Source organism: Oreochromis aureus, linkage group 1, assembly GCF_013358895.1.
Source record: "Oreochromis aureus strain Israel breed Guangdong linkage group 1, ZZ_aureus, whole genome shotgun sequence".
Taxonomy (NCBI): Eukaryota; Metazoa; Chordata; class Actinopteri; order Cichliformes; family Cichlidae; genus Oreochromis; species Oreochromis aureus.
This window is the reverse complement of record NC_052942.1, coordinates 2,392,497-2,417,548: the sequence shown is the minus strand read 5'-3', so window position 1 is coordinate 2,417,548 and position 25,052 is coordinate 2,392,497. Positions and strand designations below refer to the sequence as shown.

General features: G+C 41.6%; 1 protein-coding gene across 1 annotated transcript; it reads right to left on the bottom strand.

Annotated features, from left to right (window-relative positions):
- Positions 1–823: 823 nt before the first annotated feature.
- LOC116329705 (USP6 N-terminal-like protein) lies at positions 824–22,379 on the bottom strand. The gene is made up of 15 exons (XM_031751773.1): positions 22,313–22,379; positions 21,771–21,899; positions 18,879–18,952; positions 12,398–12,483; positions 12,273–12,312; positions 12,108–12,188; positions 9,437–9,544; positions 8,995–9,104; positions 7,118–7,166; positions 5,920–6,040; positions 5,577–5,671; positions 5,418–5,483; positions 4,204–4,303; positions 3,417–3,569; positions 824–3,312 (listed from the first exon to the last, which is right to left on the bottom strand). The coding sequence occupies exons 1-15, from the start codon at positions 22,377–22,379 to the stop codon at positions 2,612–2,614; spliced, it is 1,980 nt and encodes a 659-aa protein (XP_031607633.1). The 3' UTR covers positions 824–2,611.
- Positions 22,380–25,052: the final 2,673 nt, after the last annotated feature.

The following is a 25,052-nucleotide window of genomic DNA, read 5'->3' as shown; positions in this document are numbered from 1 at the left end:
CCATACACAACTGTAACTCTCGCCCTCCTTGTCTCCTTGTTTTGCAATGGCACCAAGTCCAATTTTCCCAATGTAACAAAGTATTTTATTCTGTTTGTGCTTATTCTATTGTATATGGTGTTCTTTCCGTTTTATGTAGTATGTTATTCTGTTTATCTTATTCTATTCTATTGTTTTTCTCTTTTTTCTCTTAATTTTTTTACTGCTGTTGTACTTCCTGCCGTGACCAAAAATGTCCCACATGTGGGGCTAATAAAGGTTTCTCTTTCTTCCTTTAAAGAGGCTTTGAGTGCTCAGGTACAGTAGAAAAGCACTATGTATAAAAACCATTTATAACCATTTATCATTTAACACTTCATTGTCTCTGCTTGCCTAACTGTAAAAATCCCCGCAGACAAAGACAAAAAAAACAACAACCCAGTGTTAGTGTCCAATATTAACATTTATTTGTTTGCTGTATGTATTTATTGTGTGTTAACTGTTAGTATGGCTCGACAGACTGATACAAAGTTGCCTACCGTGTTGCCGGGGGTAACGCCCAGGCAAAGAATCTCTTTTGAAATAGTTTTAAACAGGTGAGGCAAATTGTATTTTTCTAATATCTAATATTTTTAGAAATTTTAGTTAAATTTCAAAGTTTTTTTTAGGTTTAATAATACATGTTTTAATTCTCCTGCTGATCTTTACCTAGCACTACCACATCGCTCATATCGTTGCCTCGTTCTGTCCCTTTCAGTCTAAAAACATCTTAGACCACCAACCCACAATCTACTATTTCCCCCACACGTTTTTACTTTGCAAGAGTCAAGAAAGACAAAGAAAATCAAAATTAAAGTTTATTGTTTCACCTCCAAGATTTCAATCAGCTAATTGGTCGGACTTTGGCACATCATTTCTCCAACCCTGGAGGATTTAGAGTTTTAGGATGTAAATATAGTCAAATACCATAAAACATATTTACATAATTCAAAACAATGGCATTAAATTGTAAAATATGAATAGATTTATTTGAAAAAATGAAGACCTTTCTAGAACATTTCTCTTCTTCCTGGCTCGTCTATAAGTCAAGAGACACTCTTAATCTAAACTAACCACAAGATGTCAGCATTTCATTATTTCTAAGAACAGAAGAAGTTTTTCTACCTTCAGATGAACAAACTAGTCCCAGCTGTGTCTACCTACTGGTTCTACAGCACTGTACAATATTAAACACATGTTCAAATCATCTGATACATACACATTCGTTTCCCTTTAAGCCAGATGGAAAAACACTGCATATTTTCACCGTTCAAGGAGGAAACACACAAGATGCCTTTTCTAAGATGATACAAACAATAAATTACAGAGCTAGAAAAAAAGCACTTCTTTGAAATGAGCTCAATAGGTTTCAGTACGTATAATCGCAACAGTGAGCCTGCTCACCACGTCAGAGATTTGCACGATCAGTACAGCACCAGGAAGCTGCTTCTGTTTCCTGATGTAGAGTCAGGTTAGGTTCAATGAGGTCCAACACAGAACTGAAGCCAATCCAAATAAGGCATCGAGACGTTATTACAAAAAATAAACCTGTAACTCTCCTAGCAAACACTTTACAAAGGCCTAAACTGAGCAGACAAAAAGTTAAAAAACTACAAAAATGTTTCGTCTGTTGTAAAGGATGATGCTTCAGACTTGGAGTCCTTGGAAATGACTTTCCCGCCAATTCAGACCTAGAATACGATGTCTTGATTAAAGCAGGTGACGGCAGTTTTATTCAGTCAGTATGATTCTGGGCAAAAATGCTTTGTGCCCAAAGGTGAACAATGAAGTGACGTGTTTTCCACAGATCGGGGATTTTAGCTGGTACTCAGGTGTTTTTTTAAAATGTTCGGTTAAAGGGGAAAGATTGGGGGGGGGGTGTTTGTGGGCACCAAACAACTGAAGCTTCTGCTCGACTGGAGAAAAGAACTGAACTGAAAATCAATTAAATCTGACAAACGTTCTCAGCTGATTCTCTCAGAATTATATAATAATCTCTCTGATTATTTCTTATCAGTTACAGGCCTAAGCCTTTTAAACCTTATAAATATTTAGCAAAGCATGTGAGGGTTGTATTAAGACAGACATCTTCTAATTAAGAAATTTAAAAGCCAGAATTACAGCTAGCTAGCATGTCCTTTACTTCTGCCAATCCCACAACTGGATACTGTCATACTGGATCTAACAGAACGGCACATATATCGTCCTGTTCACTGCTTTAGGACCAAACAAGCTGCCTTTTACTATGTCGACATATTGTCTTTGTAACCTACATCTGGAACTTTCAGCCACATGAAGGGCAAAAATCTACTAGTTAAAATGTGACCTAACATGAAAAAGGGTTGAAAAGACCGAAGGTGGAAACAGCTTCTTGTAGCCACTACAAAAGTCTTTAGAAAGTCAGTTTGAAAATTGACAAATACAAAACTTTTATAAATACTGGTCCCAAAACTGAAAGCACATTTTGAAGCAACTGTTGCTTAACACTGTAAATCTGACTAATAAATCACACCAGAACATTAATCACAGACTTGACCTTTTTACATGTAAAAGCCTCATAAATAAATTAGCATTCGACACTTTTTTGCTCTTCTCATGAAATATCGGCAGCCGATGTGTCCTCTGATTCTGCACTCGAGTCCGGGTTCACGTCCCCGTTTGTGCTCAGAGCTGAGGCCTGCTCTGGCAGCTGCAGCCGCTCTGCTGCAGGCAGACTCTCAGACTGGGCCATGCCCAAAGCCGGCGAGGCTACCTGAGACACGGGCGCCGAAAGAGTCCGCGGGACTTTGCAGGAGAACTGATCGGTGACGGACGAACGCGCGTCTGCAGTGAGGTCATCCGTAGAGGCCGAGTGCGGGGCGCTGGTTATTTCTGAAGGTGAGGGAGGTCCTGCCGGGACATCTGTGTCAGCTTCCATTCCAACCCTCTCCGGGTCTGACCGTGGTGACGGCTGATCTGCTGCATCCACAGTTTGACTCCATGGGGGTTGGTAAGGCGGCGGCCCTGCTAGTGGGGAGCTGTCAGGGGTGACTGGGGCTTGGCTGTGGATGATGACGGGATCTGGGGAAGGCAAAGGAGTCTCCTCTTTGTCCACACCTTCAAGATTCACAAGGTCCTTGGAGGGGCTCTGGTCTGGGGATATGGAGTCTGGCTGGTGGGAGATGATGCGGAGGCACAGGCCGGCTTTGGGGAAGCCGCTAGCTGAGGTTGGCTTCCCTTCAGAGGGCCGCACTGGACTCAGCAGCACGGGTAGCTCTTGGCCCAGCGGCTTACGAGGCAGCTCCTCAGGCTTCCCTAAAAACGAGCCATTAAGAACTGTTTATTTTCCTTAAGTGCAATTTATTCACACCGAATAATGTACTGGAGTACTGGAGACTCCTAAAAGGACAGCCGCGTACCTGGAGGCGGGAGATCCAGCTTCATCTTTCGCAGCTCAGCCATGGAGGCCTGAAGCTGGTCGACGATCACGTCGTCGCTGTAGAAAAAAGTCTGAGCGATGCGCTCCTGCAGGAACTCTCTCAGCTCCTCCAGAGACATCTTCAAGAGGCGCTCTGTTCACAAACAAGATGTTAAACTCACAGAAACAACCTCCGGTGTGCAGTCATGTCTGATCTGGCTTGTACTAGGGCTGTATTCAGATGATATTTAACCCCTATTTTAAAAAACTGACAATAAAACTGACACAAACTGAGTTACACAACTCAGTTTGTGTAAAGTGAGTTGTGTAATCTCACATATGATTTTGTAATAAGCATATTAATGTTAAATAGTATCATCAGACTGATGACAAACAAACATCTTCTATTTTCTGCAACAGTAACGTTTCAACTTTGCTACAAATGATTTAAACGACTGTAAACATCTGTACACTTGTAGACATCCACGCGAACAGAGAAACCCTGAATCACACAAGTATACAGACATTTATGCAAAAATCATACAGATGTCTTGAGACCAGACACCAGTCAGTAGCACTTAAATTGCAAAGTGTGGCCTTGCCAAGTTTCACTTTGGCAGACTTTAGGAAAGCAAACAAAAGCTGGAAAACTTCAACATCACTCAATTTCAGGAGGTTAATAAGAGGCTAAAGTTAACATAATGTGGTTGTTGTGTAGAAGGCTCAGTGGGGAAGCTGAGCAGAGAGTGATTTATCGTTTCGTGGTGACCCATTCATCATCTCCTTACTCTTGTGTATCTTGAGGATAGTGTAAGACATGGCGGTGAGGAGCCGCTCTCCCTCCAGGATGAAAATGTCCCACAGGCGGAGCGTTAGGGTGAACGGTGTCTGCCGGATCACAAACACAAAAAGTTAGAGAATCACTGCAGCTTAGCTGGATTTGTTTGTGCTAGTGGGTTCGCGTATGTGCTGTTCTCCTGCTGGCTGGAGTCAGGAAGTTTGTTTAGTTCCTTCTCAGACCTCAGAGGCCCCTCTGAGCCCGGCAACTCAGCGGGATGGAGAAGTGCTGACAACAGCCAAACCCTGCCAGACCACTACCACAGGATTGTGGGCATGCAAGTAGAAGGCTAATAACAGTTTAGGTTGACAGGTCTTAATGCTCTCTCCTAATGGGATGTACCCGAGCTCATATATCAGAGGGTCTGCTGAAATCATGTACAGTATAACTGTGTGTGAAAGGCGATTCAGTGTTTTTATGTTACAGAGATTAGCATCTGCTAATGCTAAATGGCCTGTTAAATTAAATTGGCTAAATTCATAAATTAAATTCACATTTTAATGAGCAGCATATGTGTAATCTGGCTAATTAATGAATAATTATCATTCAGAGCATTGAGATACCAGGTTCCTCCAGAACCAGCTCTGTTTAGGAGACATAAAGCATCTTTTCTTTGAAGATCAGGATTAAAACGTTCCTCTCTGATAAAGCTTATAGTTACGGCTGGATCAGGTGACTCTTTATGCTGCCACACGCTCAGGCTGCTGAACACTTCTTCTTCTCTGTATTCTTTCATTTCTTTCTCCTCACACCCCAACCAATCACAGCAGGCGCTGCCAGAGCCCGGGTCTGTTGGTGATAGCTTCCTGTTGAGAGGGAGTTCTTTTTCTCCACTGTTGCAGGTGCAAGCTCGTAGGGGGTTTTCAGATTTTTATTCGGTTTAGTTTAGTATGTTTCAGGCTCTGATGTAGGGTTCCACCTTTTAATATTAAGAACTGTGTGTTGCCTGTTGTTGTGAACTGGCACTATAGCAAAATTGAACTGAACTGCTTTAAAACGTCCCAAGCAAAATAGAGAAGATATATGGAAATGACACAACATAAAACAAGAAGAGGGAAAAGGAACCTCTTCACATGGTGAGAAAATAATCAGATGACCTTTTATTCAACATTTAACAGCCAGAAAAATATAATCTTACTTCTTTACCCCAAGATAATGACTCACCCTGTCAATGAAACACTGCAGGAACCACTTGGTGCTGTAAATGCCTGCAGACATCTGCTCTTTGTCCTTGAAATAGAGAACACGAGACAGAATTAGCATGTATCCTGCTTGCTAGAGCGTTACTCCAAGTTTTTTAAAAACAGAAAAAACTGATCTCACCAGATGCTTCTTCAGCTTGGGAATGAGCTTGGAAATAATCTGATCATGATGTGTCTGGAATCTCTGAAGTTTTGGAAAGCCTGGTACAAAAAAGCCTTAACAGGGCGGGAGGGAAGTGAGAACTTTTTAATCTAACATCATATCAGTCCAAACCAAATCTGACAACCAGTACAGTTTGTAATCAGCTCCACCACCCGCAGAGCCAAAGACTGTCATCTGCACGGTTGGTGAAGCTGCAGGAAAATAATTTCAGCATTTAGCTTCATTGTATCTCACAGACATGCAGAGAACATGTTTGCTGTTAATGTTCAGATGAATGAATGAATCCTCTGGGATGTCTCACCATGCATGGCGTGTTTCTGGTTGGTGAGCAGCTGTGACAGGGCCCAGAAGGCGTCTTCCTCATTCATGTACATGAGCAGCAGGGCGGCAATCTGACTCATGCCCTGGCAGTAGCTCACCTCCTGCAGGAAACAGGCAAAAAACCCCAATAATGGGCTTTCCGCTGTTGTGGTAACTGTAACTGACACTAGGTTACATAGTTAACACGAGACTATTAAACAGTTATTAACTTTTTGTCATCATCCTGTGGGATGTGCCATCACACAGTGTGGGTAATCCACAGTAACATCCAGCAACCAACTTCCTTTTTTAGACTCATCATTCCACTCTTTCCTGGTGGACCGTTCTCCCCCACGGATATTATGTTTATTAACAGCAGTAGTATTATTGTTGTATTTGTATATTCTTTATTGCCTTAAAAAGTCAGAGGGAATAAAGCAGATGGGCCACGATCAAAACTAATTAAAAAACCCAGAATCTATTAAACATTGGCAAATTTTCAATTAATGAGTCATTCCTATTTTGAAATGTTTATCATGCAAAGCAAAAAACAAAAGCACAGAGCTTTTGTCACTGAGGGGGCGGAGTCTATCTTAGCAAGCGCAAGGTGAGAGGCAGGGTGCACCCTGGGAAAAGGCCATTGCAGGATCAACAATGAAAGACAGACAGCCATGCAAACTTGTATGCACTCCTAAAACTCTGGCTGTGGGCGAGGACCCACACAGGAGAACATGAGAGAAGGACCCCAGCTGCAGCTAGCACACTACAGACACACTGCTACATGATTTTACTCATATGTACAGGAGAAGCAATGGTGATACTGTCTTAATAGTATATTGCAAATATAGGCAACTTTATTTGACATAATACATTGCAACACTATTCTATGAGTGCTGCAGTTTCAGCAATTTTTTAGTGGCACGTCTAGTAAAAATCCTGTTTCTGCAAATAATAAAAGCAGCTCAGTAAGACAACCATCAGCGCTGTATCAGCTGACTGTAACTGTCCACTTTGAAAGCACTGAATGAATATCATGTAAAATGCATGCAGTACTGTGAGGGGTGCACAATAAACCACAGTGGAAAATTAAGTCTCTGCCCAGGAAAAGAAAATTTAGACGTGACTGCAGATTTTTATCAGTTCACTTGAGTTGCTGGTATTTTAATGTTTCACGTAATCTAGAGAAAACAGCTACTTACTGTGTTGTAGACTGAATATGCAGAGAGGACATGAAAGAGAGCCTGCTGCCTGTAAATCAAAGAAACGGGAAGGAAAGGAGAGGAGAGGAGAAGAAACAACAAAAGGAAACAAGGAAGGGAGTGAGAAGGAGAGGAAATGAAAAAATGAGTGTCAGGAATCCTGACACTGTATGTGAAGCTGTAAGTAAACCCCACAGCAAACAGTGGACACAGAGTTACAAACCAGAACTGAGAGGAAAGGAAAAAGTAACAGTAACACAGAGAGAGACTGCAGCCCCGTCTCTGCTCTTTAAAAATCATTTTTGTATCCTGAACATCTGTTAGATACTGAAATGTTCTCCTGCCCCACACTTTCCACTGCTGCTTCTGAACAGGCCTGTGGACCATTACACTGACAGTGACATCACTCTGTTACAGGATCAGGTTCCACACAAACCCACGCCATCCACAGCTCAGCCTGCCCACCTCTCTCTCACACTCAGTCCAAGTTCACCCTGAGGTCTCTCTGCCACAGACACTGATCTTTTTCTTCTCGCACTTTTTTAAACTGTTTGAATGTGGTAACAGTTACAACCTGGAAAATGATACGTAACACACACTACATGACCCAAAGTATGTGGACATCCAAGCCATGTGCATCAGTGTCCTTAATTCGTCTGGTCTCAGGTTTTACCTCTGACTGTAACCTGGATGCAGGGATTTCAGTGCTCAGCACTACTCATTTCAGCCTGCTCTGCATCCAGCCTACACTTGGGTGAAACCACAAACTCTGGTTTCTTCCAGAAGTAAGAAAACCCATGAACTTATTTAGATTTATATCTAAAATATCCAGCATCCATCCATCCATCCATCCATCCATCCATCTTCTTCTGCTTATCCCGGGCCGGGTCGCGACGACAGCAGAGTAAACAGAGCAGCCCAGACCTCCCTCTCCCCAGCCACCTCCTCCAGCTTGTCCGGGGGAACCCCAGGGCGTTCCCAGGCCAGCCGAGAGATATAATCTCTCCAGCGTGTCCTGGGTCTGCCCCGGGGCCTCCTCCCGGTGGGACATGCCCAGTCGACCTCACCCAGGAGGCGCCCAGGAGGCATCCTTGTCAGATGCCCGAACCACCTCGACTGGCTCCTTTCGATGTGGAGGAGCAGCGGCTCTACTCTGGGCCCCTCCCGGATGGCTGAACTTCTCATAGTATCTAAAAGGGAGAGGTCAGCCACATTTCTGCTGCTTGTATCGGCAATCTCGTTCTTTCAAGATCTGTGGTTTTTCCCATTTGCAGCCAGTCTACCAGTTTGCTTTTGTGTGTACTAGGAAGGGAACATTTTTATTCAACCTTCTTTTCTGTTTTCTTTTTGTTCCTTTAACTTGAGCTGGTATATTCATCTCACTCAGCTTTGTTTACTCTTTTTCTATTAACTAATTCTGAAGCTACAAGACTTAAGGAACCTTTAAAGGCCTAAAAATGTGTGTATCTGGTAGTTCTCGACAAACAGAGGGGAATATTATGATTGCTGTCGCACTAGTGTAAATGGTAACTGAGCTGGCTCTTATAGAGTGCTTCATACAACGTACCTTATTCACCCAATCACACCCATTCATACAGATCATACAGTTGTTTGTTAAATGTTGTAATTAGCACTGCAACCTAACAATCTTAACACTTTGCGGAAAGCATATGATAACTGTATGCTTTCACACTGTATTCCTCTTTTATGCACAAGTTACATCATTTGCTCAGTACTTTGAAAATATGTCTCTGTAACTTTGGATCTTACCACTGAGCTTGGGGGTTATAAATATCCTTTGAGAACAGAAAGTCCGAGCCGCTTACCCGTCTGAAATCCATTTCAGCTGCAAAATCTGACTCAACAGTGAAACTTACTTGACTCCAAAGCGATCCATGAACATGATATGGTTTCGAAACGTCCTGTTGATGTCCAAGTCAATCTGTTTGATCTCCGATGAGCACAGTCTGGCCTGCTCCTTCATTTTCTGAGTGAAAAACAGACGAAAGTCAACAAGGACATGTGGAGGTACATGTGCTGAAAGAAAAATATGTCATGCAGTAGAGATACAAAAACGTGTTTTACAAATGAAGGAAATGACTTGACTTTATTGCACTTTTGTTGTAACTTGTTGATGTTGAACTTTTTTTAAACATGCTACTTTTATACTTTTACTTTATGACATTAGACTTCTAACATTTCCAACATAGCTACAGTTTATAACAGTTATAACAATGTTTTTCTCTCAGCTTTTAAAAAAAACGTATTTATATGTCCAACAGATTTTCAAAGAGACTCATTTCAGACGTGAATAAATACCTCATATTTGCCCTCGTTCTCCTTCTTGGTCCTGTCCACGTCCAGCATCAGTGCCCAGGCCCGGCCTCTGAGCTGCAGGGGAATGCCCTTGTATACCCGTTTTACCATCTGACAGCGCAGAGCAGAGGGAATCATAAACACTGAGTGAATAAAACGCCACAAAGTTTAGAGAACAGAAGCTGCAAAGACTGAATCATCGGAAAGTTAAACCACCTACTGATCGCCTACGACCCCGTTCACAGTAAAAGCAAAAGTTTTTTTGCATTGAAAACATTTTCTGTGAGCACTCGAGGCAGGTTTGTATGTCTCTGTCGTACAGTACACCGGGATTGGTTGGCTTTGCATCTTCTCAAAATAACTGCACACACAAGTACCTCCACTCATCAACAAGGAACCCAACCCCCTCATGTTCTTTGTTAAGCCTTCATCTGAGTGTTGGATGTTGCTTTGCTGTGCCACTTCCTGTGTTATTTTGACAGTCATGTTTCATTGTGACTTGTATTTGGTATTATTTCCTGTCTGTCTGGTTAGTCTGACTCAGTTCACCTGTGTCTGTCCCCAGCTGTGTTTCCACTCTTGTGTGTATTTAAGCCCTTACAATGAAAGGCTAGTGATGGGCAAAGCAGGCTCCATGAAACATTCGAAGCATTTGTGCCAGACTGAGATCAAAGTTTCAAAACAGTGAAGTGTTGTGGTGATCTCCCTGATACCTGGCTGTGTTTTCTGTTCATAGTTTAGTTTTTAGGTTTCCCAGTTTAGTTCTGTATTGACGCGTTCCAGCAATAAAGCTGTGTTTTTGTGTCCTGTCTGTGAGTCTGCGTTCGGGTCCAGTCCTGCCTGCCACACACAGTTCATGACATCCGCCTTGCTTGCTCTCATTGCTGTGTATGTATTTGATGTACTTGCGCTTTTCTTGGCTTACTGACCTCTCAAGTCACATTTAGCCACACATTCATAAAGCACTTTACACTTCAAACCTCACATTCATGGCCAGTTTAGACTATTCAGTCAGATGAGGGGTTGCAGAGGAGCCACATGAGAACTGGGATTATTGAAGTGCCGACCACAGAGATCTGATTTAAAATTCCACCTACATTTACAACAAAGCTACAGATTTTTAAAATTTTTTGATTACTCTGTTTTTTTGTTTTTTTTGCAGACCCTTAACATACGACGTGGGCCAGAGACAAGGACAGAGAGGAACAAATAGTACCCTCACAGGTTTTCCCACATGGACTTAGGGAGGCTGCACAACTATATTTTTGAATGATTTATTAATTTTTTTTCCATCTTTCCAAGACAGCAACATGATATTTCCTCTTGCAGTCTCCTAGCTCTGATTTTGACAGTTCAGTCCCTGCTAACCAACTAACTCTGGTCCTTATACACTAATGTGCTGCCTCTGAGCAAACTGGTCAGTTTGGTGTTGTGCTGGTGTAGACCACAGAGTTTTGTTGAGTCTGTAGACTTCAGCTGGTGACAGAAGTGCTTGTTCTGCTTTAGGGACCTGCTGTAAACTGGTGGCTCTTTGAACCAGAATCCACAGCAGCCAGAGATCTGCTGCCACTACACAGAGTTCACCAAAGCTGCAGAGCAGAACAGAGACTACTGTCACCAGCTTTAGTCAGGTGGAACTGTACATGTTGTAATATTTATTCAGTCATTTGGAAAAGGACCGGTGTTTACAGTTACAACTTCCAACTAGAACGAGCTCAATGACGACTTTAAAAGAGAGCGTTAGGCTAACAAAGAGATCAAGTTCATGTTTCCAGCACGATAATGTTTCATGTTTTTAACAAAGACAAATGGCAGAAATGCTCAATGATGGATTAAATTGAATTGAATTCAGTTCGTTTTTATTTATATAGCACCAAATACCAACAACAGTTACTGCAAGGTCCTTTATATTTTATGGAAAAGACAACAATAACACAGAGATTTACCATTTATGAATGATTTACTGACGCTAGTGGAGACCAAGCTAATGGTGGATGTATACTCACCCTTAAACTCAGCTGCTCTGGTTGAGTCTATTGATTTTCCAGCCACAGTAACAATGATCAATAAGCATAGCAGCGACTCTCTCACTAATGTAGGTATTTTTCCAGAGGGTCGGAACCAGTCTAGCTAATTTTCCACCCTTACACATCCCGTACAAAGACGCACATCGAGTGTTGGTGCGAAACCAAAGAAACAAACTCAGAACTGAAGCGTGTCAGAACCCAACCTTTGGTGTTGTATAATGGGAGAATGAAATTAGCATATAAGGAATCTGCATTCATCATTTTTTCCGCAAAATTGTTATTGTTATGACTGCTCGTGAGACTTATGAGGACACTTGCCAGAAGCTTGTATGAGGACATCATTAGCAAGATGGACAGGGATGGAGAGAAAATTGTGGGCTTTTTCCTCTCCTAGTGTGATGTATATTCTGGTGAAAAGCTTTGATTCAGAATTATTCATAATGAGGGAGTACATTTGAGCTGAATATGTTCTGGACTCAACATTAACACGTTCTTTGATTCAATCTGTGTTACAAGACTCGCTGACATCAGAGAAACCAGCTGCAATTTTACATGTTTGTCAGCAATTTTCTAAAGTCTCCAGCAATGAAGTCATTATAAATCTGTTCTGAATTTTCCATGTGCTCCGTGTGTGAACTGTTACTCACCCTGTCACTGCTCTTGTATTTATCCCACTTCTTCACCATCTTCAGCCATTTCTCTGCTCTCTCGATCTCCTGCTGCTTCAGCTATGAAAGTAAAAGCAGCTGGTGAACAAAAACAACCTACTGTATGCATTTGCCCTGAAAGAAATGTGGCATTTGCCTCTTTACCTTCTCTTCATGTGCAGTTGGTGCCGGCAGCTCATCTTCACTGGAAGAATGAAGAGAAACAAATGATGAGATGCTACAAAAAAGGGCAGAGTGGTACCTAGGGCATGACTTTACTTTGAACTTACTGCATGAAGCCGAAACGGTCGATGACTTTGTAGATGCTGTAATCAGCATCCTCCCAGGGGTAGATCTCCACCCCGCCCTGCCTGCCCTGGAAACAGTAACAGGTATAAACTTACAAACTACAGTCTAGACAAACAGATACGCACATTTGTACAATTACTTACATAAACAAAAGGTTCTTATTGTGCTGAAGCGCACCTACCCTAAAGGAGGAACTACAAAGGCCCAAAAATGGAGTTTAATGACTCTTGATGAGCCCAAGGTCCTACAGTACGGATATAGGTGCTCCTTACATTGGTCAGTTCTACATCTGGCCTACATCTGGCCCACATAACACTTTTACATAACCCACGTAAAGCCTGGCTCATGGCTTTTGGAAACTACAGTTCCTCTTGGGGCCACTTGAGGCCGTCTCCAAAAAGAGTCAATCGGCTTAGACTGACGTGGCATTAACTGATCGTTAGAATTGCACGCTCTCATCCAGAAATGGTAAATGGCCTGTATTTGCATAGCGCTTTTACTTAGTCCCTAAGGACCCCAAAGCGCTTTACACATTCAGTCACCCACCCATTCACACACTGGTGATGGAGCCGCCCTGGGGCGCACTGACAGAGGCGAGGCTGGTGCCACCGGGCCCTCTGACCACCACCAGTAGGCAACAGGTGAAGTGTCTTGCCCAAGGACACAACGACCGAGACTGTCGGAGCCGGGGCTCGAACCGGCAACCTTCCGATTACAAGACGAACTGCCAACTCTTGAGCCACGATCGCCCCGTGGTCACTTCTGGCTTAAAAAAATTTGTAGTAGGAGTCCAGAAATCTTTTATATGCAGGGGTCCCTCGCTGTAACGCGGTTCTCCTTTCGCAGGCTCACTGTTTCGCTGATTTTTTTTGGTGCAATTTTGCATGCTTTTTTTTTTTTTTTTTTTTTTTTTACAACACATTGTGTTCTGTGTCCTGATTGGCTGTAGACCATTGTCAATGAATCTCGTGCCGTATCTCCTGTCCAGTACAGAATGCGCTCAGCTTGTCAAATTTACATAAATCTTCGATGCTAGCAGTGTGACTCTGAAGTGCTGCACTGTATGTTTGTAAGTTTTCTCCCCAACAAACACAACAATGTCGACGAAACGTTTTGCACCGTCAGAGGCTCCTGCAGTAGCACCCAAAAGGCAGAGGAAGATGCTAACCATCGCACAAAAAGTTGGACTTCTGGACATGCTAAAGGACGGTAGAAGTTACTGCATTTCCTGGATTATAAGGCGCAATAAGCGAAACCAAACAGTCGGATAAGTCAAACTTTACTCAACTCATTCTTCTTGCTTCCTCTACTTCCGTACCACTGATTCATTGATGTTTAATTCTCTGGCAGCTGCTCTATTCCCATGTTCTGGACCTGAAAACAGGGTTTGATCTTTGGTTTCGTTCTATAATACTGGACTTATTTTTCTACGAAGGTTTGAACTTTGAGAGTTTAAAAAGTGTATAAAGTGTGTAGTGAGGGGTTTTACAGCCTTAAAACATCTATAATAACTGTAAAAAATAAAGCTGACTACTTCGCGGATTTCACCTATCGCGGGTTATTTTTAGAACGTAACTCCCGCGATAAACGAGGGACCGCTGTACTGTATTTTTTTTAGGTTACTTTTGAATTTGGGCTTTGCACCTCCCCTTAGAATCAACGCTTGAGGACCAAGCATGTCATGATCATGTTCATTGGGGTCCACATAGGCCACATTGCCATACTGTATAACCTCCACATTTACAGTGTGCATTGGTACTCCATGGTGTATGATATCACTAGTTGCCAGTTGGACATTTTTTAAAACACATCTATTTAAATATTTAAGCTTTACATCACAGTCAAAAGCCAAAAAGTACACATGTGACTAACTAAATGAATAAAAGCACAGTATGAATGTGCACAGAAAACTCCACACACAAACCTCCTCCCCTAATCAAGTAAGCACTCAGTCTCTCTCCATAGTACAACTGTACATGACATGCATTTAGAATCTCCTTAAACCTGCACAAAGTTTAGAAGTAATGCTTTTATCATGGAAAATCCATTAGAGCAACACTTTGATCCCAGTGTTGACATAACACAGAGGGAACTAATCCTCAGACAGCCAACCCGAGAGGCTTCTCACTCCACTCAACTGTGGTTGGCTGACTAACTGGAAAGCAGCCAATCAGCATCCTGTTCTGAGCGAACCCAAAGAAAGTGTAAAGCTTCACCATGGCTGAGTCGGCTCTCTGAGCCCTGGAGGCCCTGCATGTGATGTCGGCGTCATCAGAGTGAGAGGACTAAAAATAATTTTACACTGAGGGCGTTTGGAGACACACAGTGTGTTACAGAAAGACATTAAAGCCAGAGAGATGGCTCTATTTGAATTGCATTCATTTAAATTTTGCTACGCTGATTCACTACAACTGAATCTAATTCACTAAATGAATGACTCACATCATTTGTAAGACACAATAAGATTTGATGGAGTGCATCAAAACACGAGAGCACCAGTACGGCTGCCTTATTTCACAGCACTAATGACTGTCAGGCCATTTTAAACCATTCGACACAACTCGACTACTCTGCCTTGTTTTCTTTCATCTTTTCTGAATGGCACAGCTACTGTGAGTTACGGGTGCCAACGAACAGACAGCTGATGTTACCCCGATCTTACTTAGTGGCGCCATTTACTTACAGAAGTCAAGTGGTAAGAGCTAGTGATTAGCATTATGACATTATGACCGCCTGCTTAATATTGTGTTGCTGCTAAAACAGCACTGTCCCATTGAGGCATTGACTCCACTAGACCCCTGTAGGTGTGCTGTGGTATCTGACACCAAGATGTTAGCAACAGAGTCCAGAGGGGCCCCCATGGACTTGTTCGTCCAACATATCCCAGAGATGCTCGAAGGGATTGAGGGGAATCTGGAGTCCAAGTCGACACCTAAAATTCGATGTGCTCCTCAAAGCTTTCTGAACCCTGCTGCTTTCTGACAGGTGGCATTATCCAGCTGAATATTGTTTCCATGAAAGGGTGTATGTGGTCTGCAAAAAAGCTTAGGTAGGCGGTACATGCTGAAGTAACATCCACAATGATGAAGGTTTCCCAGCAGAACATTGCCCAAAGCATCACACTGCATCGACCAGCTTGCCTTCCTCCAGTACTGCATCCTGGTGACAAGTGTTACCAAGGGAAACAACATACACACCCAGCCATCCGCATGATTTACAAGTGATTCATCAGACGAGGCCAATCTTCTTCCACGGTGCTGGGGTCCAGTTCAGATGCTCGCTTGCCCATTGCTTTGGGCAGTGGACAGAAGTCAGCATGGGCACTCTGACTGGTATGCATCTATTCAGCCCCATTCGCAACAAACTGTGATGCACTCTGTATTCTATATATGCTTTAGTAGCTGTTGGATCAAACCATATGGGCCAGCTTTTGTTCCCCGTGTACATCAGTGAGCCTCGGCTGCCCATGACCCTCTCTGGTTCACCCAATTTCCTTCCTTGGACTACTTTTGACAGATGCTGACCACTGCAGGCCAGGAACACCCCACAGGAGTGGCAGCATTGGAGATACTCTGACTTCGTTATTGAGCCGGCACAATTCAGCCCTTTTCAAACCCTCTCAAATCCTTACATTACCAATTTTTCCAGCTTCTAACACGTCAGCTTTAAAGACAAAACGTTCACTTCTTAAATGCACCCATTAGCAGATTCTATGAAGAAGAGATAATCAGTGTTATTCCTAATGTTTCAGTAATTCCTCATTTTTAATGTTCTTAATTTTATACATACTGTACTGCTAATGTTTAGAGCATCATTTTGGAGCTCTGGCTTCTTTTGAAAATAATGGAAAGAGTTTTATGGACATTTTAGATCATATTTTTTAAAGTAAGGCATCAAACGAAGAATAATTTTGTCATCCATATATTCTTTTTCAAGATGATAATACACAGTGTAATTTCTTTGAACTGTTCTTTTCCAGTTTGACTGTCCAGGATACATCTTTAATCTTTAAAAAAATAAAACAAGAATTGGGCCCACAAGTTTGAACTTATTTTGACTTTTCTCTAATCCAAGTATACGCAGATTTTCAAATGTATATGTACATTATTATTTGGTTAAATGCCCCTTAGAAACCTGCACCTGAAATATATGTTTTAGTAGTTATCAACTAACTTCTGCATTATTTTGGCTGGATATTCGATGACCCTTGTTGGCATAATTAGTATGTAAAAATTGTTGTTTTCCTGGCATAGATCTGGCTTTTAAGCACAGTCCACAAATTTAAAATAGGGTTGAGTTTGGGGCATTGGGAAGGCTGTTCCAGAAACTTAATTGGCCATTTCTAAACAACTGCAGACCATAATTTCAAACAATTGTATGTAAAGACAAAATTAAGGATTAAGGATTAAGACAAAATTAGGATGTTCAGGAACGAACCAGGAACCACCAAGATCAAGCCTACCAAGAGCTGGAAAATGTTGGAAGGCCAGTGTTGCTGTCCACAGTCCACTGGCCTTCCAGCTGTTTACACAACCACGGACTGAGAGAGTGTCGACCAAAGAAAAAGTCCCTGCTTATGATATTAATACCTTCAGGTTCAACTGAAATTTGCAGTTGTCCACATGGACAAGCCAAAAGCCTTCTGGGGAAAAGCTTTAAGACAAGACAAAGACTGAGCTATTCAACCACAATGACAAGAGATATGTTTAGAAGAATAAAGGTTAGGCTTTCAAACCATGGATAGAATAATGAAGAACAAATACAACTACTACTTGTGTGTTGGAACTTCCAAGCTGCCTCTTGATGAAATCAAAAGAAGTTTGAAATCTTTCCCACATACTGCTGCAGCCAGGTTTGACAGAGAAATCTCTTAAAAGCAACAAATTACTGTAATTCAGATTAGCACAATAGCGAAATTAAAGTATCACCTGGGGTTGTCGAGTGGCAAACACTGTGTGGAAAATGCTGTGATGTGAATGAACCATCAGAGGGAGCCAGTGAAACCAGGCTCAGTTGATGTCTCTAGCAATATAACCATAAACCTGATGTTTGACAGGCGTTTACCCAGGGTACCCCGTGGTGTGGGATCGGTCTTCTCCCAGCTCTGTTTCTCTTCTACACTGTGCTCTGCATGTGTCCAGAACCCATCCACAGAAATCACAGTGACTGGGAGTACAGCCAGTCCCTGCAGGTCAGTGTCAACTCAATTACTGCACAGTTTGTCACAGATGTTGCTATGGCTAAAAAGCTCAAACCCCTCCACTGCCATCCTTTCACTGCGAGCCGCTGAGCTAAATTTAACCTCTGGCTCTCACCAACCCCACCCGGCCCCAGCTCAGCTCTGCATCAGCACATTTACCACTCTGACCAAAGCTCCGTTTCTATGTTACAGCTTGAAGAAGCTTTCCAGCTTTTTAAAAAAACGTAGGTGATGATCTCACTAAGACTTGTGCAATCACAATGAAAAAATTATTCAAACTGAGAAAATCAAAGCATTGATATGTTTTTTAAAAAAAGTCAGTTTTGCCTTGCTCCAATACATCAGGCTAGGGTAGGGTTACCACCTATGATAGCGTGGCCATGAGGAGTTATATTTCCCAGTAATGGTGAGAGAAAGTAGTGGTTTTTTGATTTTGTTAAGAACAGAGTGCTGAGGACTGCCACGAACATGCGCCTTTGCAGTGACTGTTTTACGTTTCAATATATTATTAACAAGCTAGCTAGCTCCAAATATGTTAACTTGTCGCTCAGAAAAACCAAGATGGCTACACGCAAAAAGCTAAACTCAAAACCATAGCCAGCGAATCGATAGATAACTTTTAGGTGGCTACACCGGTCGTTCATATAAAGGTCCGTGGTCCAGACTTTTATTTATTATTACTGTAGACCTGAAGCCTGACTTTGCTTCCTGAATAAAAGAATGATTTCCAGTTTCTTGCTCAGACTGAAGAGTAGGTGAATGGATCATTCAATTCCCAAAGTCGAGGTATCTGGATCAGTAGCGGGACACTGAAAATCAGCCTGTAACTGAAGTACATAACCTGTACTACATGTGTACAGTGGAGGCTTTCTTTTCAGTCCATTGACGACTAACCAAGAGGAAAGGATGTAATGAATTATGTCTGTGTAGTTTTTAACGGCTGCTTTTAATGTTAGTTTCCACTTCAGTCACAATCAATATCTGTGGTCTTCGTTCTCCGAGGCATCACACCACAGGCATAAACATATTATTACACAACATGTTATTAATGCACTTTGCCAGCATACTCACATCCACCCACACACATACACGCTTATTGTCCTCCACACATGCAGAAATGTGCTGCACACAAAGCAAACACAAGAAAGCATTTGAATTTTTGTCCTTTTGTGTGTTTGTTGGTTTTGTTAAGCCCAAAATCAACCGTGTGAGAACTCTTCTTCCAACACACGAACAAAAAACACGTGATAATGTAAACTCACCGTAGCATATTTCAAGATGATATCAGCTCGTTCTTCTGCTATTAGACTCTCAATGTCTTTCTTCATGTCAATATCTGCGGAATAAAGGAAGAGCAAGATCTGCATAAACTAGAGAAAACAACAACTGACGATGACTTAGCATGATGAGCTGGTATACCTGAAGCATGCTTTGTTTTTAAAGATCTCAGAGAATAAACACACATCAGTAGATGTTTGCCTTGAATTTGAGGTGTTAGTAGAACAATATCATAGTGGGGCTTTAAAATATCAGCTGCAAAACTGCACTACAAACGTGCTATAGCAGCGGTCCCCAACCGTTTTTGCACCACGGACCGGTTTATGTCCAACAATATTTTCACGGACCAGCCTTTAAGGTGTTGCGGATAAATATGGTAAATGGTAATACAAAATAAAACCAGTACCGGTACCAAAAAAAAGAAAATTTATTCATAACACACAGGAAAAGACCCAGGGAAACCGAGTTAACAATAAAAATGCTAAAAAAAATAATAATAAAAACCGATAAAACCCTGAAAACCATAAATTTCAGCCTCAAGTCTCATGGCCTGGTACCAGTCTGTGAGTTGTGTGGTACCGGGCCACAGGCCGGGGTTGGGGACCGCTGTGCTACAGGACTGAACAAGTTCAGTAAAGTAGAAAACTGTAGTTTTTCCAACAGGAGCTTTTTTATCCCGGTGGATCTGAACTCAGGAAATATCCTGTACCAGACCAAGGCCAATAAAATCTGAGATGTGGTAATTGATTTAGTGATCTGAAAGCAGGTTATGGTGAGTGTACTGTGCATTTGTCTGTCAGCTGGATTGAAGAGCTGTAGGCCCCGTGTGAAGGCATAAAAGTATTAGTGCTCATATACAGGTGCACAAGGTCCTGTGCCAAACTGTGACATGACAAGGCCTGTTTAAAGAGCAATACATACTCTCCTAACTTATACAGCCTCTAATACTAATAAGTAATAGTAATAAGAAAACAAAACAGTACATTTCATAATTTCACTTAAATCCAATAAACGGAAATAGTAAAAACTTATAAAATACTTGCATAAGATGTGGCCTACTTCATATAGTGAATCATATCAGGCTTATATGATTTACTCATGAAAGTGGCCACTTTGTCATTACTTTCATATATTGTTTTAGGAAGTATCCAAAACATACAAGTTTCATTTATATAATTTTTCAAGGGATCTCATATCTGTTTTCACTCTTGTATGCTTTTCATACAAGTTTCACACAAGACAGATACAAACTTTATAAGATTTATATATATCTTTTCCATATGGGAAGCCACCATGAAAATGTTCCCTCTCTGTTTCATGACCTGGGCATAACAAAGTCACGCTTATCTGCAGATCAGAGGAGGGATGTTGGTATTTTATCTCAAACCAGTGATTTATGGCCCCCTGTCGAATGATTTAGGAAGTAATAAAAGTTAATGGCAGTCATCATTCTGATGACTATCATAAAATTATGATATTTCATAACTCGGTAATAATCAATAATCAGATGCCCAAAAATATATGATCATGAAAATATGGTGATGGACGAGGATGATGAAGAGGTGGTTTTATTATTCCAAACTATGGAATAATAATTTATACTTTGGAGGCTGCGTGCAGCGATGGAAAACTTTATTCATGCAGGGCAGCTGGTAAGGACTTGTGTATTTCTGCAGCATCTGCAAAGCTGTCCTGGTTGGTTTCAAAAACTGCACGCTTTACTCGTCAGAAGGCTGTAAATTCGGCTCATTGGTCAGATCAAAACCGTCCCCCGGTCTCTTAGTGGCTGAAGCGAGAGCCCGCCTTTCTGAAATTGCTGTATTGATCAGAGGTTTTTCTTGCTAGGGCCACCTCTGTTTTAAATGGTTTCATTGGTGGATTGGGGAGGAGCTCCATCTCGGGGTCGCACCTTGAGTCAGAGAGAATTTTACCCACACTGACCCATGTGCAAAGTCACACCTGACTCTCTCGGGGTCTCGCGCTGAGGTGGAGCGTTTGTAAGTCTAACTTTGATTCTGATTTTCCTTTTTTGGATTAAACAAACACAAACAAAATGTAATAAAGCTTTCTATCGGGGCACGCAGCCTCCAACTCTCCTCATCCTTACAAAAGCACCAGACACACACACACACACACACACACACACACACACACACACACACACACACACACACACACACACACACACACACACACAGGCTCCTGCCAAGGTGACATTTTGTCTAAAAAGTAAACTTTTTGGTTTGAAATCACATTAGCACAAAAATATGAATTATTCCATAGTTTTCATTTCTATCTCAAACCACCTCTTCATCATCCTCGTCCATCACCATATTTTCATGATCATATATTTTTGGGCATCTGATTATTGATTATTACCGAGTTATGAAATATCATAATTTTATGATAGTTGTAAAAATTATGACTGCCATTAACTTTTATTACTTCCTAAATCATTCGACACGGGCCATAAATCACTGGTTTGAGATAAAGTACTAACATTAGTTTATTTCAGTCCCAGCCCACATGACCTGTCAGCTGACACCTTTTGTGCATCCAACTGGCTTTCTTATGTCTAGTTCTCTGGAGGTGCATGTCAGGTTATGTGAAAGGTCATAAATTACAATTTAAGTGACATCATAATCTCCATCGTAAATTGCGAAGGAACTGCATGGTTTGGTTTGGTATTTGCCACAAGGCAAGGTGCAACAAGAAGCATGGGTCCTGGGAGACCAGCTGAAGCCTCACTTTACTTCACTGCTCAATTAGCAATGTTAACCTGCTTTGTAATGACAATGCACAAAATGCAATGTAGTACAATTACCAGTATGGCCTAGCATAATCTATCTGAGCCACTTTTAAAAAATGAACCTCACCCAGCTGAAGCTGGATTCTGACTGATGCTTCATCATCAAACAAAGAAGCAGAGGTATTAATCCAGCTTAATCTGCATCCTCTGTTTGGCTCTACACCAGTGACAGGCCTGGAGTGATGATCCGGACACACTGCAGGACAACGCAAATCATCTGGATTAGGAAAAACCCCAAAGTAGGATTATGCAGTGAAAATCTGTGTTTGTCGAAGCCTGAACAAAGAGAAACAGAGAGCTCTGAGGAGCCAAACAGCAGACAGGTGCAGAAGTGTGGGTTTAATGGGCATTTAGTCCACAAAAAGGATCCACCTTAAGAGTGTAGCTCTGATATTTAGGCAAAAATGCCACACTGTAGTGTCACACTGTAGCAACAGAATTTACTTTATAGTAGTAATTTATATTTGAGTCCATTTGACCTCCTTGTGTCCTGTTGAGTTTCTTGATTTATAAACTGTTTGAGCAAATGACACAGAGAGCAAACTGAGCGTCTGACTATGCAAAGTGAACTGAATGTATGTTTTCACCCAGTAGCTAGCACTATGCTACCTTTCTGCTGTGTTACTGTTGTCTTCAGGTCCTGCTTGTTTTGTTGCTGAAGACAAATCTTTCCCATCTGTCCTCAGACTGTGGCTTGTAACGGATGACCAAAAACGTTTAACGACTTTCATCTAGAGCCTACCAAGGAATGGGCACTGAAGCTTTAAATATGAGCTGTCTTCTGAAACATATGGCAGCGGCTGCATGTGGTCAGCGTACTAAATCACAGACGAGCTCTGGCAGGAGACCCAGTACAAAGGGTGGAGACCCAACCTAGGAAAGGGAACAGAGACGGGACTGCACAATTTTACACTACCTGACTGATGAACATGTACCCTGCCTTTGCAGACTGTGTTTTACTCTCAGAATACATGCTGAACTTTATTTAATAAACCGCATCTCCGACTGGAGACTTGGGCGCTGGACTTGAACCAAGATGTTTGCTGAAGTGGTTCACAGTCAGAGGTAGGATTGTTGAAAGTGGGAAATGAGTCATATTTTGCCCTCTGCACATTTAAGCTACTGAGGGTGTAGAAAGTGTTTGGTTGCATCGGCTAGTTTTAATGTCATGAGCTCAGTTTCACAAATTAAACTAGCTAAGATCACTCTATCAGGATACGTGCTGAATCAGAACATATGATCCTGGTTTTAAGTCATATTCAATTTCAAAGAAGTGGTGTGTCCATTTGATATCATGCAGAGGAGTTTAAACTCTTTTTTGTCAAATAGAATATTTTTTTATTCTGACCTCCAAAACTTTAGAGAACACAAAAAATGACATATTCTGATTGGATTAGGTTTGTCACTGATGATGACTTCAGTCTCACGGGTTTAACACAGACCTGTTTTTCTTATTATAGTGCCGTGATTTTTCCTTGGATTCCTCTTGATTAGCTTGTCTAGTTTCTATTTTTGTTTCTCAACCTAAAATCATATTTATTCAACTTTCACTTCATATTATACAGAAAACTATTAACTATCAACTACTGCTACTTATTTTTTTCTGATGCTAACCTCTATTCACAAATTAGCTGTGCTGATGTCTGGATGTCTCAAAACCTGAGACATTTAGAACTGAAGGCAAACTTGAGACAAAACTGAAACATTTTTTGTTGGTCTAAAAACTCAGACGTGTCTCAGAAACACAGTGCGCTAGTCAGAAGCCTTTGCATCATTTTGGACAGCAATAATCATAGCAATAAGGTCACCAGGACAACTTCCTACCAAAATGTAACAAATCTTCTTTAATATTCTAAGCTGCAGATCTTTTAACTATTTCTAGATCCAAGTGCACAGAGGGTGATTTCAGTTACTGTGGTCCTGTTCTTTGGAAGTGTGTGTGTGTGTGTGTGTGTGTGTTAATTTGCATTTTATTTCTTGATAAAAGTTTACTTTGGGTTTTTTCCTGCCTTAAAACATTACAAACCTACACAGGTTTTATGTTTGTGTCTTTTGTGTTAAGTACATAGAGTTTGAACTATAATGGTCACTGCCATTGTAATTTTAAAATCTGAGGTTTGGACTTTTACATAAACTGAATATCCATCTGTCCCCGTGTACTTTATGTTTACAGCACTGTCTGGGAGCCGTGTGGTTAAAAATTTCCTGTTGAACCACAAGCCTGGGAATTTGATCAAATGCCATTTAATTTAGGAGTAAGCATCATTGGAGCTCTAAAGAGAAGGAGAGAGCGAGTGAGAGAGTAGAAGTGAGTACAGCAGGACATACTTAAATGTTTTGTAACTGAATGACTCAGGCTCCTGTGCAGTTACTTGAATTACTAAAGATAAAGAACACCCAGTGAATTAGGGGATTTTTTTAGCCCTTGGTGGTCTGGAGCCTACTCCTGGTGATTCTCTCTGAAGACTGTAAAACACTTACAGACTCCTCATCTATTAGCTAATAAAGTACAATGGAAACTTTGCACTTTGTTGATCTTTTTCATTGGTTTCAAACTGGATAAATAAAACCTTTACATTTTCACAGCTAAACCTCAAAAAACAGAATCTCTTTTTTTTCTGTGCTCCAGAAAAATTTAAACACCCCATCTGGGAAATGTACAATGTATAATTAGAAAAAATATTCATGTACTCAGTATTGAAGAACTGGCATACATTGGTTCATTTTAAGACCTAACCACTGTGCTGTGTTTGTGGTTACTAATATGCATCACATGTAAGTTACTGTGCAGAATGTGTATGGGTGAGTGAGGCAGTTATTAAGCCAATGAAGACACAGAGTACAGTGTTATGGGTTATCATTTCAGGAAAAACAGCAGTAGCAGAAATACGCCAATATAATAAAACGCAATGAATATCTGAACAGTGCTTCTGCTTCCAGCTGTCAGGAAAAATGTTGAATAACTTCGGTGTATTCTCGAAGCTCTCCTTTCCCAGCAGGCCCGAGAGCTGCTGCTGCTGCCTTCAGTGTCTCCATCCCAGACACACGCAGGGCCAGGCTGCTGAAGGATGCTGCCCACGGTGTGGACGTGTTTCGCTGACATCAGGACCTTTGTAGCGGCTCAAAGTGTCATTTAGCGCTGGTAAACAAACCCACAGCCTCCGATAGTACGAGCCGCTCGCGATGCTGTGATTTGACACCATTCTACAGCCTCGCGCGAGACCTCTTTTTTAATTATTATTATTACTCCACAGAGAATAAGAAACAAAGCTGGGGCATGGCTACAAAGAAACAAATACGTGTGCAATTACCTTGATTCTCTGGTGTATTCCTGCGCTATCCGTGCAGT